The 24712-nt window shown below is 45.7% G+C and overlaps 1 protein-coding gene across 2 annotated transcripts in view; it reads right to left on the minus strand.

Moving 5' to 3' along the window:
• Positions 1-24712, minus strand: part of LOC144937218 (mitogen-activated protein kinase kinase kinase 9-like) — a 69551-nt gene that overhangs the window by 13694 nt on the left and 31145 nt on the right. For both annotated transcript variants that reach the window (XM_078864578.1, XM_078864577.1), the window contains 5 exons: positions 6286-6466; positions 4565-4713; positions 2823-2998; positions 979-1345; positions 266-379 (listed from right to left, as the gene is read on the minus strand). In XM_078864578.1, the coding sequence (XP_078720704.1) occupies positions 266-379; positions 979-1345; positions 2823-2998; positions 4565-4713; positions 6286-6466 (987 nt within the window). The remainder of the gene's footprint in view (positions 1-265; positions 380-978; positions 1346-2822; positions 2999-4564; positions 4714-6285; positions 6467-24712) is intronic.

The raw sequence follows: 24712 nt of genomic DNA on the forward strand, positions 1-24712 counted from the left end.
CGTAAGTAAAAGGTCATGTGGGAGGGTGTGTGGCACAGTTTGGCGCCAGCTATCATCGAGTGTGATCATGTCGCTACAGTTTTCTGCGGTGAGTAGAGTAGACTGTCTATAAAAACAGCAGTGCTACGCCTCTCCAAAAAAAATTGAAGCAAACTGCTTGCGCGTTCCGAGATTCAGGGACCCACCCTGCAACTTGCAGACATCTTGGAACGGTAAAGGGTGAAGGTATGGACAACATGCCAATGGCTGTGTGGGGGGGGTTCACCTTTGGCAGCGCCATCAGACAGAGCGCACTCGCTGGTGATGTCAACGTCCTGCTGGTACACGTAGCTGTTGCGCTGGGGGCTGGGGAACCCTGACTGCCCCTCAGATCCCGTGACTTGAGAAAGCAGAAGGGAATGGTGCGGAATTAGACACGAAGAGAAAAAAAGTACACGCAATGTAAGTTAATTGATGCATATGCTTGAAATGTATGGATGTACTGATGTTCATCCATTCATTTTGATACAAGCAGCGAATCGCGTATGAAAGAATCGCCGCTTTTACATTTTCGCAGATCATAGGCTCATGGAGCGAACCAAAAGGTGAAAATGAGACTGAGCAAATCATTAAACAATACAATAGAGACAGTGAAAAAGTAAAGGTGCAGTCCTTAAATTACTGCTGGTGGAAGGGCCTACCCTTCCACAATGACCAGTCGTCTTGGAAGACTTGGGAGTACCCACACTTTACCCCACCACTCACGACCTATCGATCGATTTCACCTCGAGAACAGTTTTTGGGAGAGAAACTATCCCACTCCTTTTAACCATCACAATCCGGAAGATCAAATCCAACCGGCGGCTTCCGGATGCAAGGCCCGGCGTGCAAACAAGGGACTTACATCGCAGAGTAAGAGACGAAAACAATGTGCTTCACGAATCTTATCGAATCCCGACAGGACAAAAATGCGTTCGTGGAAGCAAGGGTACTACTCACGCTGTATGGCCCTGAGCCGCGGCTTGATGGTGGGGCTGCCTGGCGGGCTCGACGAGCTGCTATTGATGAGGCTGCGGCGCTTCTCGACGGTGGGCGATGCCTGCACCGTGATCTTGTGCTGGAAGTCGGACGGCAGGCTGATGCGGTTGCAGTCCTTGAGCTTGAGGCGACTGCGCTTGAACTTGCCCTTGCGCTTCTTGACACGCGGCTTCTCCTGGTTAAGCTGGTGGATGAGGATGTTGAGCTCGCGCTCCAGCACGTCGATCTCGCGCTCCGCCAGCTCCTGCTCGCGCCGACGCAGGCACTCCTCCTGCGTCTTTTGCTGCACGGCCGCGCGCGTCAGCTCCTCCTCCCAGCTGCGAAGCTCCTGAGGGCGCGCGAGCAAGCGACTGTGAATGGTGGGATCCGGCGTCGCGACTACGTTCACGTGGTGCACGGCGGTAGCAGTTGTGCCCTGCTCCCCTTCCTTCATTTATTGAACATCTGTGAAAGAGCTTTATTGCTCATCAGATTCCTCCAGTAAAAATAAAGATCCTGTAATCCACCGCGGAGGCAGCGAGGGTCGGTGGATCGCACAAATGTTGTGAAACTCCCATCCTGTGGGCGTCGACGAGGTGCCATACCCTACGGCTTGCCAGAAGGCAGGACAGAAACATGTGGACTTCACCTCTTCCATCTGTCTGTTGCCCCCTTGCATGTGGGTTTTTTTCAAGGCGCTCCTGTTTCCTCCCACAAGTATGAACACTCATTAATCGTCCGACAACTCCTTCCTATCTAGAGAACCGCAGAGCTTGGACAATTGTTGGTGCTGCCTCGCCGCGTCGCTGCTGTAGTTCCTCCTTACGGCAGTGAGCGAATACTGAGCGAACACTATACGGGTCAAAACTCAAGAGGTCACAATGGCCACACCATAAACGGAGGGACAGTATTAGAATAGCTATACTCTTCGGTTCTTTCGGTAAAGTCACGTAGGTAGAAGTGGAACAAGGTGGATCATGACGTTTCGGACGCAACACAAGCGCCCGAAACATGTCTGCAGCAGACATCGTGCTGCTCGCAGCAGACATCGCAGCTATCGCGATTTTCTCCTGAAGATGTGCGCTTGTATTGCTTCCCAAACGTCGTGATTTATTTTATTTTATACCTACGTGACTTTACCGAAAGAACCAAAGAGAATGGCCAGTTCTATTTATGCCATCCTACCTCGCTTTGTCATCGATTTTGCCAGACATCTCAGCTTTATTGTTAACACTATTGCCATGACTGCCGGGAGCTGGAAACACAGCCATGTCACGGAGCTGGCACGATGCTTATTTTTGTGACACGCAGGGCACGACAAGAACTGGCATCACAGCAACATCACGAACTGCAGCGCATGCTGCGAGTCGCACTACAGCCATGTCCCATGTCATGACAAGGTGTAAGTCAGCGCTACAACTATGTCACAATGCATAGTGTACAGCGGGAGTGAAAAATACGGCTACGTTATGATACGTGGACGCCTGGCGGGAGATGGCAGTCCAGCTTCGCCAGTACGTGCGGTACATGATAAAAGTCGACCTTCAAACTTGGATATTGGCTCAGAAAATCAGGTGTCTGGCAAAAGCGATGACAAAGTGAAGTGGGATGGCAGACGCAGAACTGGCCGTGAGGACCTATTGAGTTTGACTCGATGCCAGTGGAAAATATATATTGAAGACATTTTTTTTTTTGTCCTCGGCCCATCAGGAAATAATGAATAGCTTTCAGTCAAAATAACCAAATGGGTAAATTCGGTTACCACACGAGGCAGGCAGGCATGCAGACAAGTTAAGCGATGGGATTAAATGGAACAGGGAAGCCACCTTCTCTTTGGCTCGGAGGTCGTCGAACATGTGCTGGATCTCCACCTTCCAGTCCTCCTGCATGGAGTGGAACGACTCCGGGGGCATCTCGAGCAGAATGGACTCCTCGATGGCTGTGAGCTGCTCCAGGATGGAGGCGAAGGAGGGCCGTGCATGTGGGTCCGCCTTCCAGCAGTCTGCCGTGGGTGTGTCACAAATAAATGGACATCATTTGTATCGGATGTGTCAATGTCCTCGTTTGTCTTTTACTTTGTGATGTCCTCCAACTGAGTGCCCCCCTGTTTGGCTCAGAGATGAGAGCGACAGGCACAAAAATGCAGGCAGCCTCCTGCAATTAAACTGGGTGCTCAAGTCGAGTGATTTTTAGACAGAATCAACCAGCGCACAAAAAAAACACACTTTAAATTTGGTTCTGCACTTCATTCGGCGAGGTTTCAGCTCTGAAAATCTTTTTTTTAACATATATGTTTGACTATATTCAAGACCTGTAATATGACGAATATAAAAAAAAAATTGCGTAGTCTTTTGCGCAGTTATTGGTGGTCTTTGCCAAATTAGAAGGTTACTCATTTTAATGGCATGGCTCTGATGGTGAACATTGAGGGCTGAGAGACAATCGTGTTTCCATTGAATTCTGAGTGTTTTTCTGGCTTAATGCACGTAAACACATTGCACAACTTAGAACAGTAATGTACAAAATGTGAACTATTGCCAAGCTCCATCATAACCTTTGGGACAGACTGTGCAGCCCAGGCCATTGTCAACTCAATGAACTACCTCATTACACAGAAGGAACAAGGGAATTTATGACACAATAAGTTAATGCAATTAAAGGTATTAAATGTAAGATATGAAATGTGGTAAGAAATGTGGGTGAAAGGGTTATATGCATGAGTGGCTTTGAATGTGCCTACAGCCTGGGTTCAGTGTGTGTGTCTATGTACGTACGTGTATAGGACTCGACCTCAAATGAGTACCTGGTGCGGTGCGTTAACATCGCCACTTGGGAGACACAGGTGGCCGGGCGTGGTGTTGGCCACCCATCTGCTCGTGTGCCGTGCCAGCCTTCATAGGTGATCGCTAACAGCACTTGCTCCAAAAGTCTGTTTAGGGGGATCTTTGTTTGTCACCCATACTGCCTTGTGTCCTCCTACTTCGAAGCTACATTTCCAACTCAAAGCCACCTCAATTGTTTCCCGACATACGCATGCCCACTTGGATATGTTCAGCGCTTTGAGAGTGAAATTTATAATCTTTATAATTATTCTTAGGTGGCTAAGGCTGCCCTGCACTGCAGTCCAGGTGAAGAGAAGTGAATAATCAATCGAGGGTTACAGCGGTGATAGCTGGTGGGCAGAGTAGGTATTTCAAAATAAACTCTTCTCTTCACTCAGTGCCCATGCTTGCAAGGAATTTAAAATGTATGTACGCATAAACTTTTTTCGCACCGTACGTAGCCAACCGTGTTAATCGGAGGTGCGGGGGAAATACAAGAAACTAAAAAGAAAACGCAGTTCTAAAGAAATAAATTTTAAATCTAGATTATTTTGAAGTGCATACAGCTCCAGTGGCTTCCTAATACTGAAAGAAACACCATTCAAGACGGCTGCAGGAGTGCATCTGAAAGCATCCGATTTAATGACCGGATAAAAAAGTTGTGCGGGAGCTAATACGGACGGAAAAAATCCGTATTGTGACCAAGTGACGTGCCGTGTTGTACTGTGTTGCAATGCCATCTTTACCGGCCATGAGTTTGGCAAATGGCTCTGGGCAGGTGGAGGGGATGGGCAGGGTGAGCTTGTTCACGGCGACGCCGTAAGCCACGGTGAGGCCGTCGATGCCGCGGTACGGCACCTCGCCGGTCAGCAGCTCCCACAGCAGCACACCGTAGCTTGGGGGAGTGACGCGAGTAGGCGGGCAGACGAAGGGTAGGTGGGGCAGTCGGGCATGCGTTAGGAGCTGCTCATTCACCCATACATACAATCGCCTCGCTCACTCATACGCATGCTCGCCAACTTGCTTGCTTTCGCACTCACACACATTCCTTGACAAGACAATGAACCCCGCGTATAGTCTTCAGAGATTTTTTGGGGCGAGCGCTATTCGCGAGCACCTATAAAGCCCAGTAGGATACAAGAGGGGGTGGGGTGGTAAGCACCACACCCAGCCGCCTTTGTGTTCCCGGTGGCAATGTTTACACACTGCACCAGGTACTCATTTGAGGCCGAGTCGACCAAAGGGAGGGCCAGGACCGGTTCAAATATTCGTCACTGGCGTTGACCATGGGTGGGAATCAAACTTGGGTCACCTGGTTCGTAGCTTAACGCAGTGCCGGATTAAGCTAGTGGAGGGCCTGTAGCATATGTTATAAAGGGGCCCTAAAAAAAGAAATAAAACACAAATGTTAAAAAGAATAAAACGCATCGTAAAGCAATTGTATGTTTTCATTTGCTATACAGCCGGTTAATACGACAAACCGCTAACTTTAAACACACGGTCGTTCATAAAAGTTGAAGGCAGTATCGTACTATAGTAATAGAGCAAGTGCAGAATCACTGAACCGGATTTGATAGCTCGAAAGCATTTAGCGCGGGGCCCTTGAAAGTGCAGGGCCCGTAGCATATGCTACTTTTGCTACTAGGATAATCTGACACTGGCGCAATGCGCTAACCATTATCACAACCGCTCCCTGCACTCGCACATTCCTTGAACAAACTTGAACACTCACACGTTCAGTCAATTATTGACTCGATAAGAAGTCTGACTCATAAACTGACTCACAAGATGACTCTCATTCAGTCACGTGCCAACTTGTACACACTTTCTTACTCACAAGTTAACACTCATTCGCACTCATTCATCCTTGCTCATTCTTCAACTCACATTCAATCTTGAATACAGCACTCACCGTACATAATGTACACACTGCATCAGGGTGGTGAAAGGACAGTAAACCAATTAATTATTTATCCGTCTATGTGGGGTTTTGAGTGCTATCCTCTTGTACACACGGAAATTCACCAGGTACTCAACCTCTGTATCCCACAAGCAAAACCCTCGTTATTGGGATTCACTCAACATGTCAATACAGCACCCGCCTCAAAAATAGTCTTGAACATCAGTGAGACCCAGTAGTAGTGAGATGTTAACTACCTCGCCTGGAAAACAGGAGGTCATGGGTTCAATCCCAACCCTGATGCCTCGACATTTGGAGTTTGCATATTCTCCCAGTGGTCGTGTGAAATTTTCTCCGGGTCCTCCGGTTTCTCCCTCCACACATTTAGAAACATACGTTTAAGAGTATTTGACTGCTATACATTTCCATGGGATAAGCCACTTCGTTGAGCTATCGTCTGGGGCCAAGTCGCTTCTGAAAAGAGCTATATAGCTCAGTGGGCCTTACCTGGTAAAATATAAAAAAATTAAGCTTGCCATTCCCAGCGAGCAGTGTGCACGTGCTCACCTCCAAATGTCGCTGCCCTTGGAGAACATTGAAAACTTTATGACCTCGGGCGCCATCCACGCGTACGTGCCGGCCTGGCTCATCTTGGTGGTGCGGTGCCACTCTCGCGCCAGCCCAAAGTCTGTGATCTTCAGCGTCTTCTTGCTGATGTCGTCGTTCTCGATGCGCTCCAGCAGCAGGACTGAGTGCGCGGGGGGGGGAGACACGAAGGGCGTTCAACTACAGCCATCACCACCGCGCTGAATCGAAATGCTCACGTTTCTGTTTATTTGTATGGCAGCTCGCAGGGGTTTAATGTGTTGAATAAAGCATTGTATTTGCAGGCGGCATCTTGATTAGAGCGGGTGCGCTGCCGATAGGACGAAATATTCACGTGCAATAATATTTTCCTCCTTTCCCATTCACTGTGTCACATCCGCATTCAATCTAAAACATAAAGAACGTGAACATTTTTACCATGGTTAGGTTTGTTGGAAGGATATACATTAAAACTAGATTTGAAGCTTTCGTGACTGTAGGAATTACTCTTTGGTTCTTTCGGTAAAGTCACGTAGAAATAAATTAAATTGTATTTTATTATTATTATTAAATATAATTTCTTTCTTCGTGACTTTATCGAAAGAACCTAAGAGGATATACATTGCAATGCATCTGAATACATAAGTCAGTGGCAGCCAGACCTGGTTAGTATGGGTTTTATCCACATTTCTCTGAATGTTATAAGATTTTTTGCTCTAGATTTCTTAGGGTTTTCAGACATACATTTTTTTCAGTTAACAATTATTTACAACACGTGTAAATGTACAAATATGATATTGGGTCATGTTTAAAAATAACATCGTTCCAAAAATTCACTTTCCCTCTGTTCTAGCACCACTGCTTTGGAAGCCCAGGGACTTTTTTATCGCACTGCAAAAAACGACCATGATAAACGTGGCTTTATAACAACAGATGGCATTCCTGTGATGTTTTCAGAGATCTACAGTGATCTATAAAATTCAAATCTCAAAGTGCACTAATGCTTGAACGAGTATTCGGCAGTGGCAACTACAGTTACGAGGCTAAATACACTGGTGGAAACTCCACATTTCTATGGCAGAGACCGGTCCCATCAATATTTATGTCACACCAAGTGGTGCAGCCACAGTAGTTGTGGCGTTCCTTTCACAGACTTTGAAGGAGTGAGGATCACAATGGTTGGGTAAGTTGACTCTCGCGAGGATGGCCAAATACTCATTGAGAATGCTTTCCATCGCTTGTCAGTACATCACACAAAACATAAATGGCCAACTGGTGCAATGCGGGGTCAAGATTCAAGCCATCAGTTGGTTCTTCTACATTATGTTTGTACTGTTCATTTGTATTGTCTGCATTGCAAGTGCCATCTCATTTGGCCCATGAGCCTAAAGGTAGCTTATACAAATAATTTGCACAAATCGTTAATGCTTTTTTAAATGCACGATATGAAGCATATATCGTGGGCCAAGATTTTATTTTAATCAATGAATTTTAATCAACAAAGGGCCATTATAATTACTAGAACTAGCAGCCCGCACGTCCTATGGACGTGACCGTCTGTCCGTCTGTCCCTCCCTACATCCAGCTAACAAAACTTTTTTCTGATATAGGATGATCGTACGATAGCTTATCCGGTACATTTGCACGGGATCCACAGCTGGGATTGGAGGGTGAGTAGAGGGAGGCGTGACGTTGGCACGACGCACGAACCCGGCTCAATGCTCTGAGATGTAGGCGCGGTAACATCACCATCGCCAAACTCGCACTTGCCCACACGCCAGCCATCCAGGCCAGCCAGGGAAGGTCAGCCAGCCGGAAAAACTTGTTTTTTCTAATATAGGATGATATCTTTCATAAATACAATGACCCACAAGGAACACATTTTAACAAGGAACACCAACAATAACGGTCACCGTGACACAATGAACAGTGGTGCCAGTGATGCAATGTTTGAAATGACCTGTCCCGGCAGTGACCTGCACCCACTTTGTACACAACAAAGAGTGCGACGAGTCTCACGCCAGCAGCGCATGTGCACATCGGCGCTTACAGGAAGGTGCAACCAACCACCCCCAAAAAAATGCCCAAGCAGGCACAACTTTCTAAAGGCACAAACGTGCCCCTTTGTATCAGACACGTAATTATTCACTAGCTGGCGATTTGAAGAATTGCTGTTGTTGTAATTTTGATTAAAGAATCGATATTTGTTGAACGTGGATATTAGTGGTGGGCAAAGGTCACAATGAATTCATTACACATAACATATATTTTCCTAGCCCTTTGTTAATCCACTGTTGGCTGAAGGCCTCCCCACGCCGTTTCAGTCATGGATTGGGGGGGGGGGGGTTGCTTGATCACGTCACCACACTGGGCAGTTTATGATTGGTGAAGAGACGTGCCCAGGACATAAATATGGGGTTGAGGCGACGCTATTAATAATAAAACTGACGACGTATAAGGGGGAGACGTAAATCGGGGAATGACTGTACATGACAAAAATAAATTTTAGATGGCAAAAGTCGAATTGGGAAGCCCCAGCATGCTTTGCAAGTCAAGATGACACCATCATATCCTGCACAGCATAGATTGTGATGGCTACGAGCACAATAGCTAAAAGTACGGCGCTTTTATTTTAGGCAACAATAGGATAAGAAAGCCACCTATGGACTGATTTAACTCTTATACAGGTAGGCACAACAGTTCCACACTGCCCACCAGGGATTATTTGTCTGTCTGTCTGTCGTGCATAGCCACGCCCTCGATTTGTATTTCATAGAGCGCTTCGGGCGGGCTCAGCACCACGTGACGCGCCGCACCACGCAGCTTGCGCCGCGTGACACGGATCGCACGAATACGCTGTCCAACCAAGTTCCTACCTGCCCACTCCGAAGGAACGTGTTTAGAACTCATCGTTAGAGAACAGCTATCACTTCTCCTCTTGCAATGGTGGATATCATATGCTGTGTGCAGAACATATACAGGAATTCTGTTGTCACCTTGACATGCACAGCATTCTGGGACTTCCTGTTGCGCTTTGACCACCTGAAACAGCAATTGTCCGTTTTTTTTAGCTTATTATGGGCTGCAACATTCCAGCCGATTTATTCATAGCCGTCATAAAACAACCTGACGCTGAATATTCAACGCAACAGATTTCTACGTGTGAATGTCACCTTTTTTATAGCACATGTATCTTCTGATTTACACTTTAGTTTCCCGAAATTGCATTGTAATTTGTTGTTCTTGTTTTAACAAAAACAGGCACATTTTCTCAATCTGATCTCTGCAAGAACCATTCAGGCAGGGCAAGAGGGTAGGCCAACGGAGCCACGAGCCTCAGGCCTACCAGCCTATGATATATTAATAATTAGACACGAACGGTAACAGACTCCAACGACTCGGTAAAGTGCAGCCGAATAATAAATTTGTGTTGCGTAACGCAGGATTTTGCGTAACATTCAAAGATGGCAACAAAGTTATTTCGAGGAAAGCTGCAAGATTTATCTTCATGTTTAAAACTAAACAATAAACTATTTTTAGTTTACCAGGTAAGGCCAACTGAGCTATATAGCTATTTTTCAGAAGCGACCTCGCAACAAATTAAAGTTCAATGAAGTTGCTTATAATTTGGAAATTGATAGCAGCCAAATACTCTAAACGCACGGTTCTAAATGTGGATGGAAAAACCGGAGGACCCTGAGAAAAATCCACTCGACCATGGGGAGAACATGCAAACTCCAACTATACAACAGGTGTCAGGGTCGCCATCAAACCCACAACCTCCTGTATACCTGGCGAGGTAGCTTTCGTCATAAAGTTCAAGTGGCCAAACGAGCATGCAGTGGTGCTCATCTCTTGTCTACAGCCCCGAACCAGTGGCAGAAATTCCACATTACGATGGTGGAGGAAAGGCAATCCATGAGATAGCCACTATTGACTTCCCTGAAACTGCACTAAATTTTATTGCCCGTGGAGCAATTGAGGGCTGCGTCAGCCCCCAACCAGGATTTGAACTTGGAACCTTCTCATTGCAAGTTAAGTGCTCTAACCATGATACCCGACCCAGTGATTCACGCATGGTGTCAAGTAATTTTATTGCACAAAATTGAGGTCTTTATACTGAAGGAAATTGCCAAAACAGACCATCTGTCTGAATAAAGCAGACGTTAAAAGCCCATGTAACATCGGCAATCTCAAGGAAGACCACTAAATACAATTACCAAACCTGCAAATAGCATCCTTACAAATGTATGCATTAATGAAATTGTGAGAAAAAAACACAATACAATAACTTATTATATATACCTTACATATATTTAGCCTCTTTTGCCGATAAGACAATGAAGTCAACGGGATGTCACCTGACTAAGCAATAAATATTAAAAAGCACTGCAATGCAACATCCTGCCAAACGCAGTGCTGCTGGCTCTGCCACACTTGATGCAAATGCATTGTTGGCTCTATGGCGACTCAGGTCAAACAATAAATCCAGAGACAAAGCCATCATTCCGGACCCGCAGTTCTGCGCTATGCCCGCCAGCACCCCCCCTCCCCCCCAGTGCCGCAGTGTGGGACATGCATGATCCGGAGCCCGATTAAAAGCACGGTTGGCTACGTACTGTGTGGAAAAAGTGCAACGTACATGCATACATACAGCCCCCGTCTGCCCCGTTATCCTGTTATGTTGTTTTTCACCACTCGTGTTGTCCTGTTAGGCCTGCCTAATGAAATGGCTCCTTGTTTTAGTTTGGTTATCACCAGCATTAACAAATAATATGTAACACATCCCACACGCTATACAATCCTTAATCGCCGCATGCCCAATAACTACATCCTGTAACAAAGCTCACCCTAACAGATTACAATGATCCTCTAGAAACCATTCCCATTTGGTATTGATCGCCACGCTAAGCAAGTATACAACAAACAACCGTGCAGCACCACCCACAACACTTTGTGCGCTAACTTTCCCAGCAATACTCTTTTCCCATCAGTGCCTTATACCCGATCGGTAGAGACCCCACTCCCAGACTGCCTGGCTTCGACCTCTCATGGGAACAATAGGCAGCACTAATGTGCACAGACAACGGAAGATGCAGACACTTAATTCACAAGTGTAAAATGAATATTATCTCTCCGATATGGAGCTGTGGCTACAAACTCCAAACCATGGACCACACAATCTCGCAATGCCCCAAACCTCACATGTGAACGCGGTGGTTAGGTGGACCTGCAATTCACAAACTCTCTCAAAATAAGTCGAATGACTTAATCGTATACAACTGAATCTCTCATTGTTGCTCTTAATAGGCCGTACGAAAGAAGACAGTACACCTATGCTTGCAAAGTGAATGCGCCTCATGCAAGTCAGCCCCATGGGTCTTGGGGGTCAGGGTCAGGCTAATGTCCTTGCAGGGCTATAAACAACAACAAAAATCCGCAACAATAAAAGGAGCAGGCTGTGAAAAAGGGCGTGGGGGAGGAAGTGTGTTTGCATGGGTTGAGTCAGTGCACACACTCGGGGTGCGGGGGGGGATCTATGCCCCAAGGGCTGGTTACATCCGTTTCATTTCATCGTGCCACTATGAGGCATGGCAGACAGTCACCTCCTTAATCCATGGCAAATGAAGAGCCCTCTGCAATGTGACTGCTGCGGTCGCGAGAGGCAGACCATCAATCGCAGTCTGACTGCCCCCTGCACAGCCAATTCACTGAAAGCAAGTACATCGATTCAGAGCCAGCATTGCCCACACTGCCGATTCACACACCATGGATCACACGTTCTCATACTGCCTGCACCTCCGATTCGCGGGCATTATCACCGACATCCACCAGGCCTCCACAGAGGCTAATGCATGGATTAATAACCTCAATACACACACACAGAATGTTGCAAATTTCACCTTGCCATAACAAAAGAAGAACGATGAAGCCTACCAATTTGAAATGGCTCACAAACATTACTTATCCGTCACCACAAGCATCTCAGCTGCGTAACGGGTACACAGGGGGAGGCATTTCGACCCTGCAATGCTATGTTTCTAACGTCAGTGCGCTCAGTCACTGTCACTGCAAGTGTCTATTCACGCTCAGTCCACACGAACTAAACTAAAACTATTTTATTCATCAGGTAAAGCCCACTGAGATAGATAGCTCTTTTTCAAAAGTGACCTTACCACAAATAATAGCTGAATTAACTGCCTTATCATGTGCAAATCTATCGCAGCCAAATAATCTAAACATGTTTCTAAACGTGAAGGGGAAAACCGAGAGGACCCAGATAAAAAAATCCATGCGACCACAGGGAGAAAGAACATGCAAACTCCAAATATACAGACGACAGGGTCGGGATCGAACCCACAACCTCCCGCACATGTTATTTTTCACATTTTAATTGAATAACGCTCAGGTTTATGTGCATGTGTGTTTCGCAAATGGTAAATTAAAGTTTTCTACATGTCACCACGTGGCATTCATTCCAGCAAGTGGAGGGATTACCACCCCAATCAAGAGCCGCACCAACAGTACCCTCAAGACCTCTTGAAATTGTCACTCCCATTAACTCACTGCTCAAATATTCTGGAGCGATACATCCCTCCTCGCCCCATGAGTGAGATGTTTCACTAAAAGAGTTGTGGTGTTTAAACAAGGGGCGGAAGCGAAGGGAGGTTGCAAGCTGTGTTCCTGTAGTTCTCCATACATCCCATTAACCATTAACCACACACCTATCCCCCATTACAGATCATATTTCTCTGAGAGTTGTGAGTGGGCTCACTGAAAGGTTGCAAAGAAAATGTAAACATTTAAACAGTAAATTATGCTGTAATCACACAAAAACCTCCAGGCATTCCACGATTCAAAGACACAGCACTCGAGTGTGTGTGTGTGTTTTGCTCGTGTGCTAGAATTGCATTTGGCTGCTTTGAAGGTAACGCTAGTAATTTTGAATGGCTCTCAAACACCACAAAAAGGGAATTCCAGCGACATAGCAGCCAAGTCACTTAGTAGTTAGCACATTGACGACTGAGCCAAATTCTTTTTATGGAGTTGAAGGTTTGATTCCCACTGTAGATGCGCAGTCATTTATGCAGGAGTCCACCAAATTGTCAAGTGGGATTAAAGAAGGACATCAACATTTGCCAGAAAGGGTAATTTTTCTTGAGGGAGCTATATCCCATATTCCTAACCTTTGAAAAATCAATAATGTATACCAACTCAATGGATCTCAGTTTGCTGTCAGTTGCTCATAAGAAGAACAGTAAACCCTGGCTGGATGTCAGCTCAGCCTAACATCCCTTTGGGGTAAATAAAATGAAAACCTATTGAAGGCAACTGTAATAGCCTAACAAAGCAACTCACTTCCACCATGGGAATGTGGAATTTCTACCACTGACTCTAAACTGTCAAAAAACATGAGCAACTACTCCCGCACACACTCACTTGTGTTAGAGACATTTACTTTTGAACCATCAACCATGACCAATGAATCCACATCTGGATGAAGGTCTCCCCAAAGCCATCGTCAATATCTCGCCATCCTGCGACGTTGCAATTTTGAATCAATTAAGTATAAAACAAAAATGCATTTATTCATTTGGGCCCAAGGAGCTTGCTTGCTTGCAGAAAGTGTTTTTTGCATGCACAGAGCTTACCACCCGGCGCTTTTTTTTCACAAGCGTGTGCCCGCGTGCGTGCGCCGAATGCGGACAGTGTGCCGCAGCTGGCAAGAGCAATCGCGCACACGCACGGCGCCGCAACGGCCGCACAGGGCAGCTCACTTCACTAGCCAGAGCAAATGCGTTTTGTTTTTATATATATACCAAGGGTGCCCCTCCTCCAACTTTCAAAACTATAACGAAATAATCAACGTCACGAGGGAAAGGGTTGCCTCGACCAAAGGACGGTGTGCCACGTTAGTTTGCCGTGCCAACATCTTAATAAAACCTTCATACCCCACCGGGGGCAAAGATTGCTGACATTACGCTTCAATACTTTTATGATCCTATCACAAGATAGGTTGAAGCAAAAAAAAAGGCAAGGATCACCCACCAATGTGCAATGAAAACTTGCATCTGATTACGCAAACCCTGAGCAGGCGTGCCCCCTTTTTGGAGGTACAATAAAGCTTCGCATGCGGCAGTAGGCGCCAAGCAGTCTCAGGCCTTGGCTCGGAGTTGAAGGATGGATTCCCGGTCAAATTAAAATAAAGTTACGACACAATGTGCTTACAAAATGTGCCTAAACACAACCGCACCTCAAGCGGCTGCCCATGAAGTGAGACATGGGCATTATGAGACCGGAGAGAAGAGGGTGGATGTATATTTTTTTGGATGGTAATGGAGGAGAGACCAGAACATAAGGGGGGGTGGGGGGTAAATGAGGGAGCAATGGCTTTAAGTGCAGCGACAATTCAGAGAACGCCAACAATATACCTACGTTCCACTGAAACTCAGCGAATCTCTCGCGTGCACCTATAATGGTGTTTCAGTGGAGCAGACATCATACGGCGCTTAAGTCTAACACAAAGCAATGCTGAGAGATTACTGTGTCAATTCCCCCCAAGCCATCTGGCCAGTGCTGCTGGCTGGGTTGTATGAGGAACCAGACTTTAACTGAGCTTAATTCCTGGTGCATGCCCGATTGAAAGGTGAATGCGTCCGCTCAACCGGGAGCGAAGGCAATCGCACGCAACTCACATGACACTCTTGTGATGTTCGAATATAACATTTGTCTTCACGCTCATCTCCACAGGATGTCCCTGAGCCAGCGGTGTAAACTCCACATTTCTGTGGTGGGAGCCAGACTCTCTGTAGCACAGCCACTATTGGCCTGTTGGACAGCAGTACGAATTGTATCAACCACAGAGGGATGACATGGGCTGAATATTCCCCTCCAATGAGAAGTGTGGGTTTTTTTTTTCAACAGTTTTACTTAACTTGATTCCTGTTTGTCGTGGTCAAATCTTGTAATCCAAATTTCGCCCACTTCCCGTTGTCCAATCAATTCTACATTTTGCACATGTACTCGGATCCGGTGACAATGCATGCCGGTATCAAAATCGGCATCAATTAATCAATTAATTCGCTACTTTAAAGCAATTTACATTTTGTATGGACGCCCCATTATTTACTAGGACCCTGGGAACCCCCGGACCCAACGTCCTTCTAAGGGCCGGGACTGAGTGGGCCAGTGGCCGGGACCCAAGGACCTTGGATGGGTCGGGTCAGCGAGCCTCCCCTAGGTCCCCCGTAGCTGGAGGGTTGATATCGAGGAAGTAATCCCAGTGCTTAGGACACGCTAGCCTGGAGGCTATACTTCCCCAGGGTATCGGGTGGAAGGGGCCGATACCCCTTTGTGTCAGGGACCTTGTGTTACCGTTACAGTTATTATAAATAAACGTGTTGCCTCCAGAGAAGACTGGGTCTCCATCCACTACACTTGTTTCGTCTTTCAATCAAGACAAAGAATCCATGCGAAAATCTCCCAATGCAGTGCACCCCATTGTATCAGAAAGAGGTGACAGTGAGTGACGAAAAAACATGAATTGTCTCTATGGAATCCATCTTTCCTCAGCAACGTCCAAATCAACCAACACAACATGGCCAGCAGTTAAGTCTTGTGCTGCAAGTATGTGAATCGTGCATAGAAACTGACAGATTCATTGACACACACACACACCCACAGGGGAAAAACACCACATGAAATATCTCCTCCAAAGGTATTTGACTGAACTTCAGGATCCACATCAAGATGAAAGTATGCCTAAAGTCAACGTATTATAGATTACTAGTGGTAAGGACCCGGCGTTGTCCGGGCGAAAAAGACAGACACACACATCGACTTACACACAGACATCGACCCACACACATAGAAGCACATCGACTTACACGCACACACACACACATATGGACTCACACAGACAGACATCGACTTTAGACACACACACATGGAGTTAGACACACACATCAACTCACACACACACAGACTTACACACACATAGCGACTCATAAACACATACATAGACTCACACACACATTGACCTACACACACATATTAACTTACAAAGACACACATATCGACTAAGACACACACACATATCTACTTACGCACACACATCCACTTAAACACACACATCGACTCACATACAAAGACAAAGACTCACACACACATGGACCTACACACACACATATGGACGTACACACACACATATCGACGCACACACGGACTGTCACACACACATCGACTGACACACATAGACTCGCACACAAACACACATCGACTCACACACACACATCGACGTGCACAGCAATCCCCAATGATGGCACAGCTATCAGCATCACAGTACTACGTATCAGTAAATAGCGTGCCGTGAGCAATCGAAACAATAGAAATGCATTGAAGAAATAAGCTGAATTAAGTGTACATTAAAAAGCAGCAGTACGCACAGGTAAGTTGAGAAGCAGGCTACAGTCTAGATTATAGACTGCCAGTACGCCGAATCAATGACATAAGAATTGCTACAGTCGACAAAAATCTGGCAATACGGTCAGCAGCTGAAAAAGCAGGATACAGTCGACATGAAAGGCTGGCAGTACACTGAGTGAGGTAAAGAAGCAGGCAAGAGATTATAGACTGGCATACACTCAATGGCCAAAAGCTAAATCAGCAGTGTAGATAATAGAGTGCCAGTGCACTGACGTTAATTAATGAGCAGGCAGCAGGCCACAGCACAGACTGGCAGCACACCGTCGCAGCGTCATAAAAAACACCTAAAAAAGGAAATATTTAGCAACCTAATAATACAAAATTAGTTTTCTGCACACAACATTATTATTGTAATATTTGCCAACTTATTTGTTTCATAATTGTAAACAATGAACCTGAGTTCTTAGCGAAAGATTAAATAAAATTGTACTTTACATTGCTGTGGTGAGGCCTAGTCCCGTGCAAAACCCGCAGCTTCGCCTAGATTGCCCAGCCGGAGGAGGAGACACATTGCCAGGCTGGGGGCTGGGCCGCTCTCCCCACCCGCGCTACAAAAATGCTATGCAAGCACAATAATATTAATATCTACGGACTTTATATCAGTAACTGCACGCATTGGGGTGGGGGGGAGGACATAAGACTGTGAAGAATGAATCTCAGCATTGTGTGTATATTTTTTAAGCATTGTTAACGCGAATGAAATTTTTTAGCGATCGTGGGTGCGTTGCACGGGGCAACTCCTGTCAGCGTTTCGCGCATGCGCAATTGCGTGCTTTGTCCCGCGCCGGGCGGCAAAATAATATAAATAAATAAAAAATATGTCGCAAAAAACGCTCTTTTAACCAATTTAAAGGTAACGGATGGCAAAACGGAATAGCGCTGGCTCACCACGGGGCTTACGGCGTGGCACTCGGCTACTTTTTTTAACCGTGAACCCTACAGTTCGCGAGCAAAATCCTTCGCAAGCGCGCGTATGCAGACAGACAGACAAAAAATGCCTTTTATAGGTAAGAAGATATATATTTTTGTGTAGGTCAAAACCGCCGCAGTCCCTGAACTGTGGAATCGGCTCGCACAAAAAGCAGGCGCCGCGTGTCTCAGGCGCCATTGACGTACTTCTCGACCGTGAGTTAAATGAAGTTGTTATTAAAACCGTTGTTTTTAAAACACTTTTTTAAAGGAGTTTATTATCAACTCGTTTGTTTAATGTGTACATGTACAGAGCGTCCACAAATATACCATCCCTTATTAAAGACCTATAATTATACGGAAATTTTAACTCTGTTGTTGAATGTTGGGGTAATGTGTAATATCAAATATATTGCCGAATAACCCAAAAGCTTGAGTGATCTTCTCCAGCAAATACCAGAAACATTCGATACAATGGCAACCAAGACATGTTGGCGACCACCTGGGACTCTCTTGTACCTCAGTTCAACACATGTCGCCAATGCCATGGTGAACATGTGGAGGTTGAGAGGGATGAGGCTCGCACAACACAATTTTCATACTAAACGTGAGTGTGAATTAGTTTTATTTACGGAGCTCTTATGGATGCCCTGTTCCGTCTTAACCAGCAGCATTTTCAATCCTGCTTACCGACCATTTGCATCCCCAAGTGTTCCGACAGCTTTTCAAAAGCCCCAAGCCAAATGAGCACTCGGCACCTTCACACATCCAACGATTTGGAGTCGCTGAGGCATAGTTTACGAGCAGCGCAATAAAGTAAGATTGCTTTCTAGTTTGCCCTGGGTCTGTGGGATATCACCTGTGATGCTGGGAAAGTTTCCTCCATTGTGTGTTCTTCGGAGCTATGCATATATGTGCAGAGACAGTTTTCACTTGAGCCCTTTTTATGTCGGGTGGCCTACCAGAGGAGCTACTGCCTTCGAGGACACATTTTTTCTTCTCATCTCTTTATCAATCCACTGTTGAAGGGTTCCTCAAGCCAAGTCGAGCACAGGGGGTTGTTTTGATGATGCTTCACCCACGCTGCTCTTTGAAGGGGCCACCTAGCACTGGCTCAGATCGCAGTAGCCACTGATGTTAGCCACACAGTGTAGTACACTAACTATTGCAAAACCGCTTCCACCCATGTACCCACAGCAAACATTACAATGGTGCCGTGATCAGTAATTACGCTATGCTATTTCCAAATACATTTAAAACTATGTGCATATTATGAATTTGTGAATGGAACTAAATGCTTTGAATGCAGACAAAAACAATATTATGAAATGGGAAACAAAAGGCAGTGGAATCGACTAGTCTTAATAAGTTAGAACATTCCGCCAAATTATGAAAATATTTAGTGTTTTGTGTAGGAAGGTTATGAACTAAACTATTGTTTTATATTACCAGACAAGGCACCACTGAGAAATATATATCTCTTTTTCAGAAGCAACCTGGCCACAAAAGATAGCTCAACGAACTGGCTTATAATGTGTAAATGTATAGCAGCCAAATACTCAAAATGCATGTTACTAAATATGGAGGAAAAGACCTGGAGAAAAATCCATGTGACCACAGGAAAAACATGCAAGCTCCAAATATACAGGTGTCAGGGTCAGGATCGAACCCACGACCTCCTGGAGACCAGGCGAGGTAGTTAACATCTCGCATGTAAATGTGACGAAATAAAGGAAAACAGTTTATTCATGGGCATAAACAAAAGTTGAAAACAGATTGTAGTCAGTTTCAATTTCCTGTTTTGATTTTACAATAATCTGTTCCGAGACAGAGATTAAGCAAGGGCTTTAGGGCACATGCTTTTTGCAGGGTTTTGCATTGCTAACAAACATGAAGATGCAACCAAACAAATACACAAGCTGCACATCCCAAACTGTGTCTACATTAGTTTGAAGATTGGTGAATGGGAAAAAACATTACAATGAATGTCGTGCGAATTAACACGACACTTTGGTAACGTTACTGCAACGTCTCTCCAATAAATTTTAACACATTCTTGGTTCTTTCGGTAAAGTCACAAAAGAACCAATAATATGAATCCCTGCAGTCACGAAAGCTTTAAATCAACATTTTAACACGTCAATGCGGAGACGTTACTACACTGCGATGAAAGAGCAAGTGACCACGATTTTAAAAAAATATATAGAGTTCTTCTTTCCTAACGGAAGCTTCACGCTTTGTAGAACAGCCCGGAATGTTCGGTCGAGGTATATATCTACAAGGTAACAGCTACGCTAGGGTTGGCTCTTCTCCGAAACCTGCGCAGAAACCCTCTCTCTGCCAGCTGCACGGTCTCGCAAACAACTCGCACAAACGCGTGTGAAACGGCGCAACGGCCACGGCTTCCACTTCCCTCGCTTTTGTCACGACGGCGCTCCTTCCCCAAAAGAATCTCTATTCACGTTCGAGCATGGTGCAAGCACGGGGCAAGCGCGCGCTAGATGCCATAAATACTCCCTTCTTACACGGTGACTTTACGAGCCATTCTCTCCGGATCTTGCGGAAGCCAAGCGTGCACCATCGGCCGAGCTTTATAATGAGGCCAACACGGGATAAGGCACGCCGAAAAGCGACAGAGCCGTAGCTTATACGTGAATGAATGGAGGATGTAAAGTTTTACAAGTTTACACTTTAAATTTCACTTTATTTCCTCTACTATAAACTACAGCTGCACGATATTAAATGGAATAGCCAAACTGGGCCCGACCACAGGAACTTGGAATTTACATCTCGGTTACCAACAGATGTTAGCTCCACCATCCCATTGCTCATTTAAAGAGCAATGTGCTCGTATGTCACGCGTGTGATGATAAACCGATTCATCGGTGATCGCAGATTCTTTTGCTGACAGTGCATGCACCTAATGGTCTGTCGAACAATCAATGATTTCTCATTCATATATCGTGTAGGGTGGAAAGGAAAAGATCAAGAGGAAGACGAAGTATTGGGATGCTGGAGGTGATGAATGAAAGGGCAATTGTGAAATGAAGGAAAGGGCAGAGAATGTAGGATGGAGAAGATGGCAGCCAATGAACTATTAAAGAAGATATTTCAGATCATGGATTGACATGATCCCCCTGCAGCCACGAGGTGCTAAACTCAACGAGTTTTTTTTTTCAACAGCAAACGCAGGGGGGCCACCATGCCGTGTGCACTGGGAGACGATGCTGCTCTCAGTTCCCACACAGCAGCGGTGGTGACTCTCCAGATAACAGATCCAGGGAGGAGAGAGCAATCCACGGGCCTTGTAAACGTCTGCGTACGAGATAGCTGGCACCGCCTCACACCAATGCCCTTGAAATGCGACTCCACCACGAGTGTGGTTATACAACTGCTTGCGGACTTTACTGGAGGTGAAATGCAATTCCCCATTCGTGTCGGGCATGCACAAGGAGTGGACAGCATGGTGGCCGGTGCATACCGATAGCACCAAGAGCAGGGGTTCATTCCTGGGTCACAACAGCAGTCGGTATCTGTAGACATTGCTCGAGGTTAAATCAGCCTTTGATTTGGCATTCAATTTATCCAATGTCAGAAAGTGTGGTGCTAGCTAAAAGTACTTGACAACAGTTCAGACAGGCTTTGTGGGGAGCGGTCGTGCAGTAGTCTGTGCAATTCATTCTGAATCTGGCGAGCTGAGATCCATACCATTGCCATGGATAATCTGTTCTGGACATCCCCTAGTTCAGCTCAGCCTTAAATGAGAACCTGATATGGTGTGTTGACATCAGAACTGGGGAGACAATGTCAGCTGGATGTAATGCTAGCGACACCACCCCTTAGCTCGGTAACAGAACGTGCTCCAACAGTCTTTAAGACTATATGGAAAATCTTTGATCTTTGTATTTTAAGTATAATGCAATGCAACGTGGTGGGTTGTTAGTGTGGTTATTTTAGAGCAAATGCATCAATGTATGCGTTGCGTAAACAAACATAAGGTCAGGACAATTTTATTAGATTTATGTTTATCATTGCAGCTGACAAGCGAACGTGTTTACGCAAGCCTGCAAGGTGCATTGATTTTGTGTCCATCGTACCAACTTAGATCAATGATGACCATTTGTGGGGGGTGACACGGGGGTGGCAGGGGAGCGGCATGGGGTGGGTGGGCATAGGGCTCCCGTAAGGTCGGGAACGGTGCAAAAATCATCAGCTCTGTATGGCTCCTCGAGAGGATGACGCTAGACCAGATTAACGAGGCATTTTCTGCTCTTTACCACAGACGCAGTTCGTGTTCCGAGTCTGGGCGAAACGGCCCCCCACCTTCTATGTTTGGATTTGCGGAAGCCGATACCTGAATGGAGGCAGGGTTCATACATCGCCCACGGTTCTTCTAACCGTGGTGCTTCCAGTCTAAAGGTAAAAGGTACACGAGTCACCACTTGACTTTGCACCCACGCTTACACACAGAGGTAGAGCCGCATATGCGTATTCATATTGTGCACATCTGCATAATAAAGTGGAATAATAATGGCTGACATGGTTTAATCAACAAATCTTATGGGATTATACGAGTACTTGCATGATGAGTGGCAGAAAATGCTGTACACTCATCATATGTGGGACATTTATCTGCCAACAATTATTATATGAATTTACTAAAATAGCATTGATCTATTCCACTAAAAAGTATTGGAGTCTAAATACTTTTTCAGGAGCCAGTTCTGTTTAAGAAAGTGCTTTTGCATGTCGAAGAATACCAAAGTAACTTACCAAGTCCATGCGAATGCATACAGGGGCATAACGCTCAAAGCACCGCACAGATTAATTCATGCACTCCCTTGCTGCAATACTATTATCCAACGACCTTACAAGCTCATTGATTTACAGCATTTTATAAACAGGCACGATACAAAAACCCTTGCATCCAAAGTGCTGGACCACAAACGTCTGCCATTACACCCGGCCCTTTATAAACAAAACAAATTGCGATACTCAATCGTACAGTTCCCCAGGTCTCCCTTGCTGCAAAGATCTTCACCTGCTTGAAAAAGAAACGACTGAATGGTCGCGCCATTTGCGTGAAGCTGCACGGGTCGCTGTGTTATGACAGGCTGCTCGGAAGGCCATGCATAAATGGTCAACAAAGAAAGACACCAGCTGCTTTGAAAACCTCCCTTGTAAAGTAGCAGCAAAACTCACAATGCCAAACATTTCAAGAAGGGCTTGAAATACTCCTGATGATAACAGCTATGCTACTTTATTATGCTGGGGCAGCAGCTTTAGTCTGACATTGTGAAAACAAAATACCCCCAGTGGAATTCCAACAAGCCCAGTTCTGGCACGGTTCACCGCTAACGCTTTCCTTTTGCTGGTACAAGTCCAATCATCTGCATGACATACAGAGAGATAAGCCGATTGTGGCTGAAGGTGCAGCCCTGTTTGTGAAATGTTGGGGACCTTCCTTAACGAATACTATCCGTATTTTTTGTGCACTCCAGTTTCCTCCAACATGCAAAAGAAATACGTTATTTCAGAACCACCAGTATAATTATTATTTTCTAGGTATTGCTATGTTATACTGGTAGGAACCTCCTGGTTACACCAGCCCACAGGGGATTATTGTGTCCGTCCGTCGTGCAGGGAGTGGCTGGGTGGGGAGGGAGGGGCTGGGTGGGGAGGGTGGGGAGGGGCTGGGTGGGGAGGGTGGGGCTGGGTGGGGAAGGGAGGGTGTTGAGGAGCTGGGTGGAGAGGGTAGGGAGGGGCTGGGTGGGGAGGGTGGGGAGGGGCTGGGTGGGGAGGGTGGGGCTGGGTGGGGGTTGGGAGGGGTGGGGCTGGGTGGGGAGGGGCTGGTCACCCCGTGGTGCCCTTATAAAACTCAACGTTTAACCTACTCGCGTCGGCTTGTGCCCGCCCTCACAGTCAGCCATATTTGCGGAATACACCACGCCGCCGTTGACCCTGGCCATTGACCAGGCAACCCAACGTTCCTACCAGCTCCCTCCGCAAGAATGTGTTTATCTATCCCTCTGCGTTCAGATTTAGAACTTCGTTTTTTAATCACGAAATTGCCGATTAAATTCACGCATCCACAAGTTAATTATTGTGCAGGGAATTGCCAATGCCGGTAAAGTGAACTTTAAACGTAATTTGCTAAATAATGTAATTTTGCTTAAAATGTAGCATGGCCAATGTGCACACTAAAATGTATACCCATATCTAAATCACACTAAAAACATATCATCCTTATACAGCCACCACATCCCAGGTCTCACTTGCAAAGTCGATCATGAATCTCATTTGATTCTCAAGCATTAAAATATAAGAAAAAATATATAACTTTTCATCAGTTTAGATTTCATTTATGTGCAGATCCCATCTTTTCCCAAACATCATCAACAATTTTGTTCCGTTACTTCAGAATTTAATTCAAGTAATTTCCATACATATGGGTAGGTCATTCTCAGTCTTTGCGTACGTGCCAAAATTGACAAGTTCCCCAGGCTAGTTTTATTACACAAGTTCAATGTCCTTGCCACAGTCGTAGCAGGAAGGCCAAAACTGCATACGTGTCCAGTATATATACACGTGTGTGTATATATATACCTGCATGAAGACACACACTCGCGTGTTTAAGACCTCTCCATACCCCACCGCCGCTCTCAAAAGGTTTACAAATTGATGTGCACGGCAGCAGATGCTCTGGATCCAGGACATTTGACCTTTTTATGGCCCAGCTGTGCGCTTTCTGTAATTTGCGTCACTCAGCGTTGAAACAACTGGGGCGCGTTAACCTTACAGATTACAGGCACTCAATATCCGAGGTGCCGATGCTTACTTCTGTCCAAGTGCTGTACTGTTGAACAATACAAATGACCCCAATACCCGACTGCGATATTCAGGCAAAGTAGCAATAAAATACCGATATGCATTTGGGCTGTTGTTAAGACTGTCATTCCTTCAAAGAGTCTGTATCCATAAGAAGCGCCACAATTTGGATCGACTACGTCTGTCC

The sequence above is a fragment of the Lampetra fluviatilis genome, chromosome 18 (genome assembly GCF_964198595.1).
Source record: "Lampetra fluviatilis chromosome 18, kcLamFluv1.1, whole genome shotgun sequence".
Taxonomy (NCBI): domain Eukaryota; kingdom Metazoa; phylum Chordata; class Hyperoartia; order Petromyzontiformes; family Petromyzontidae; genus Lampetra; species Lampetra fluviatilis.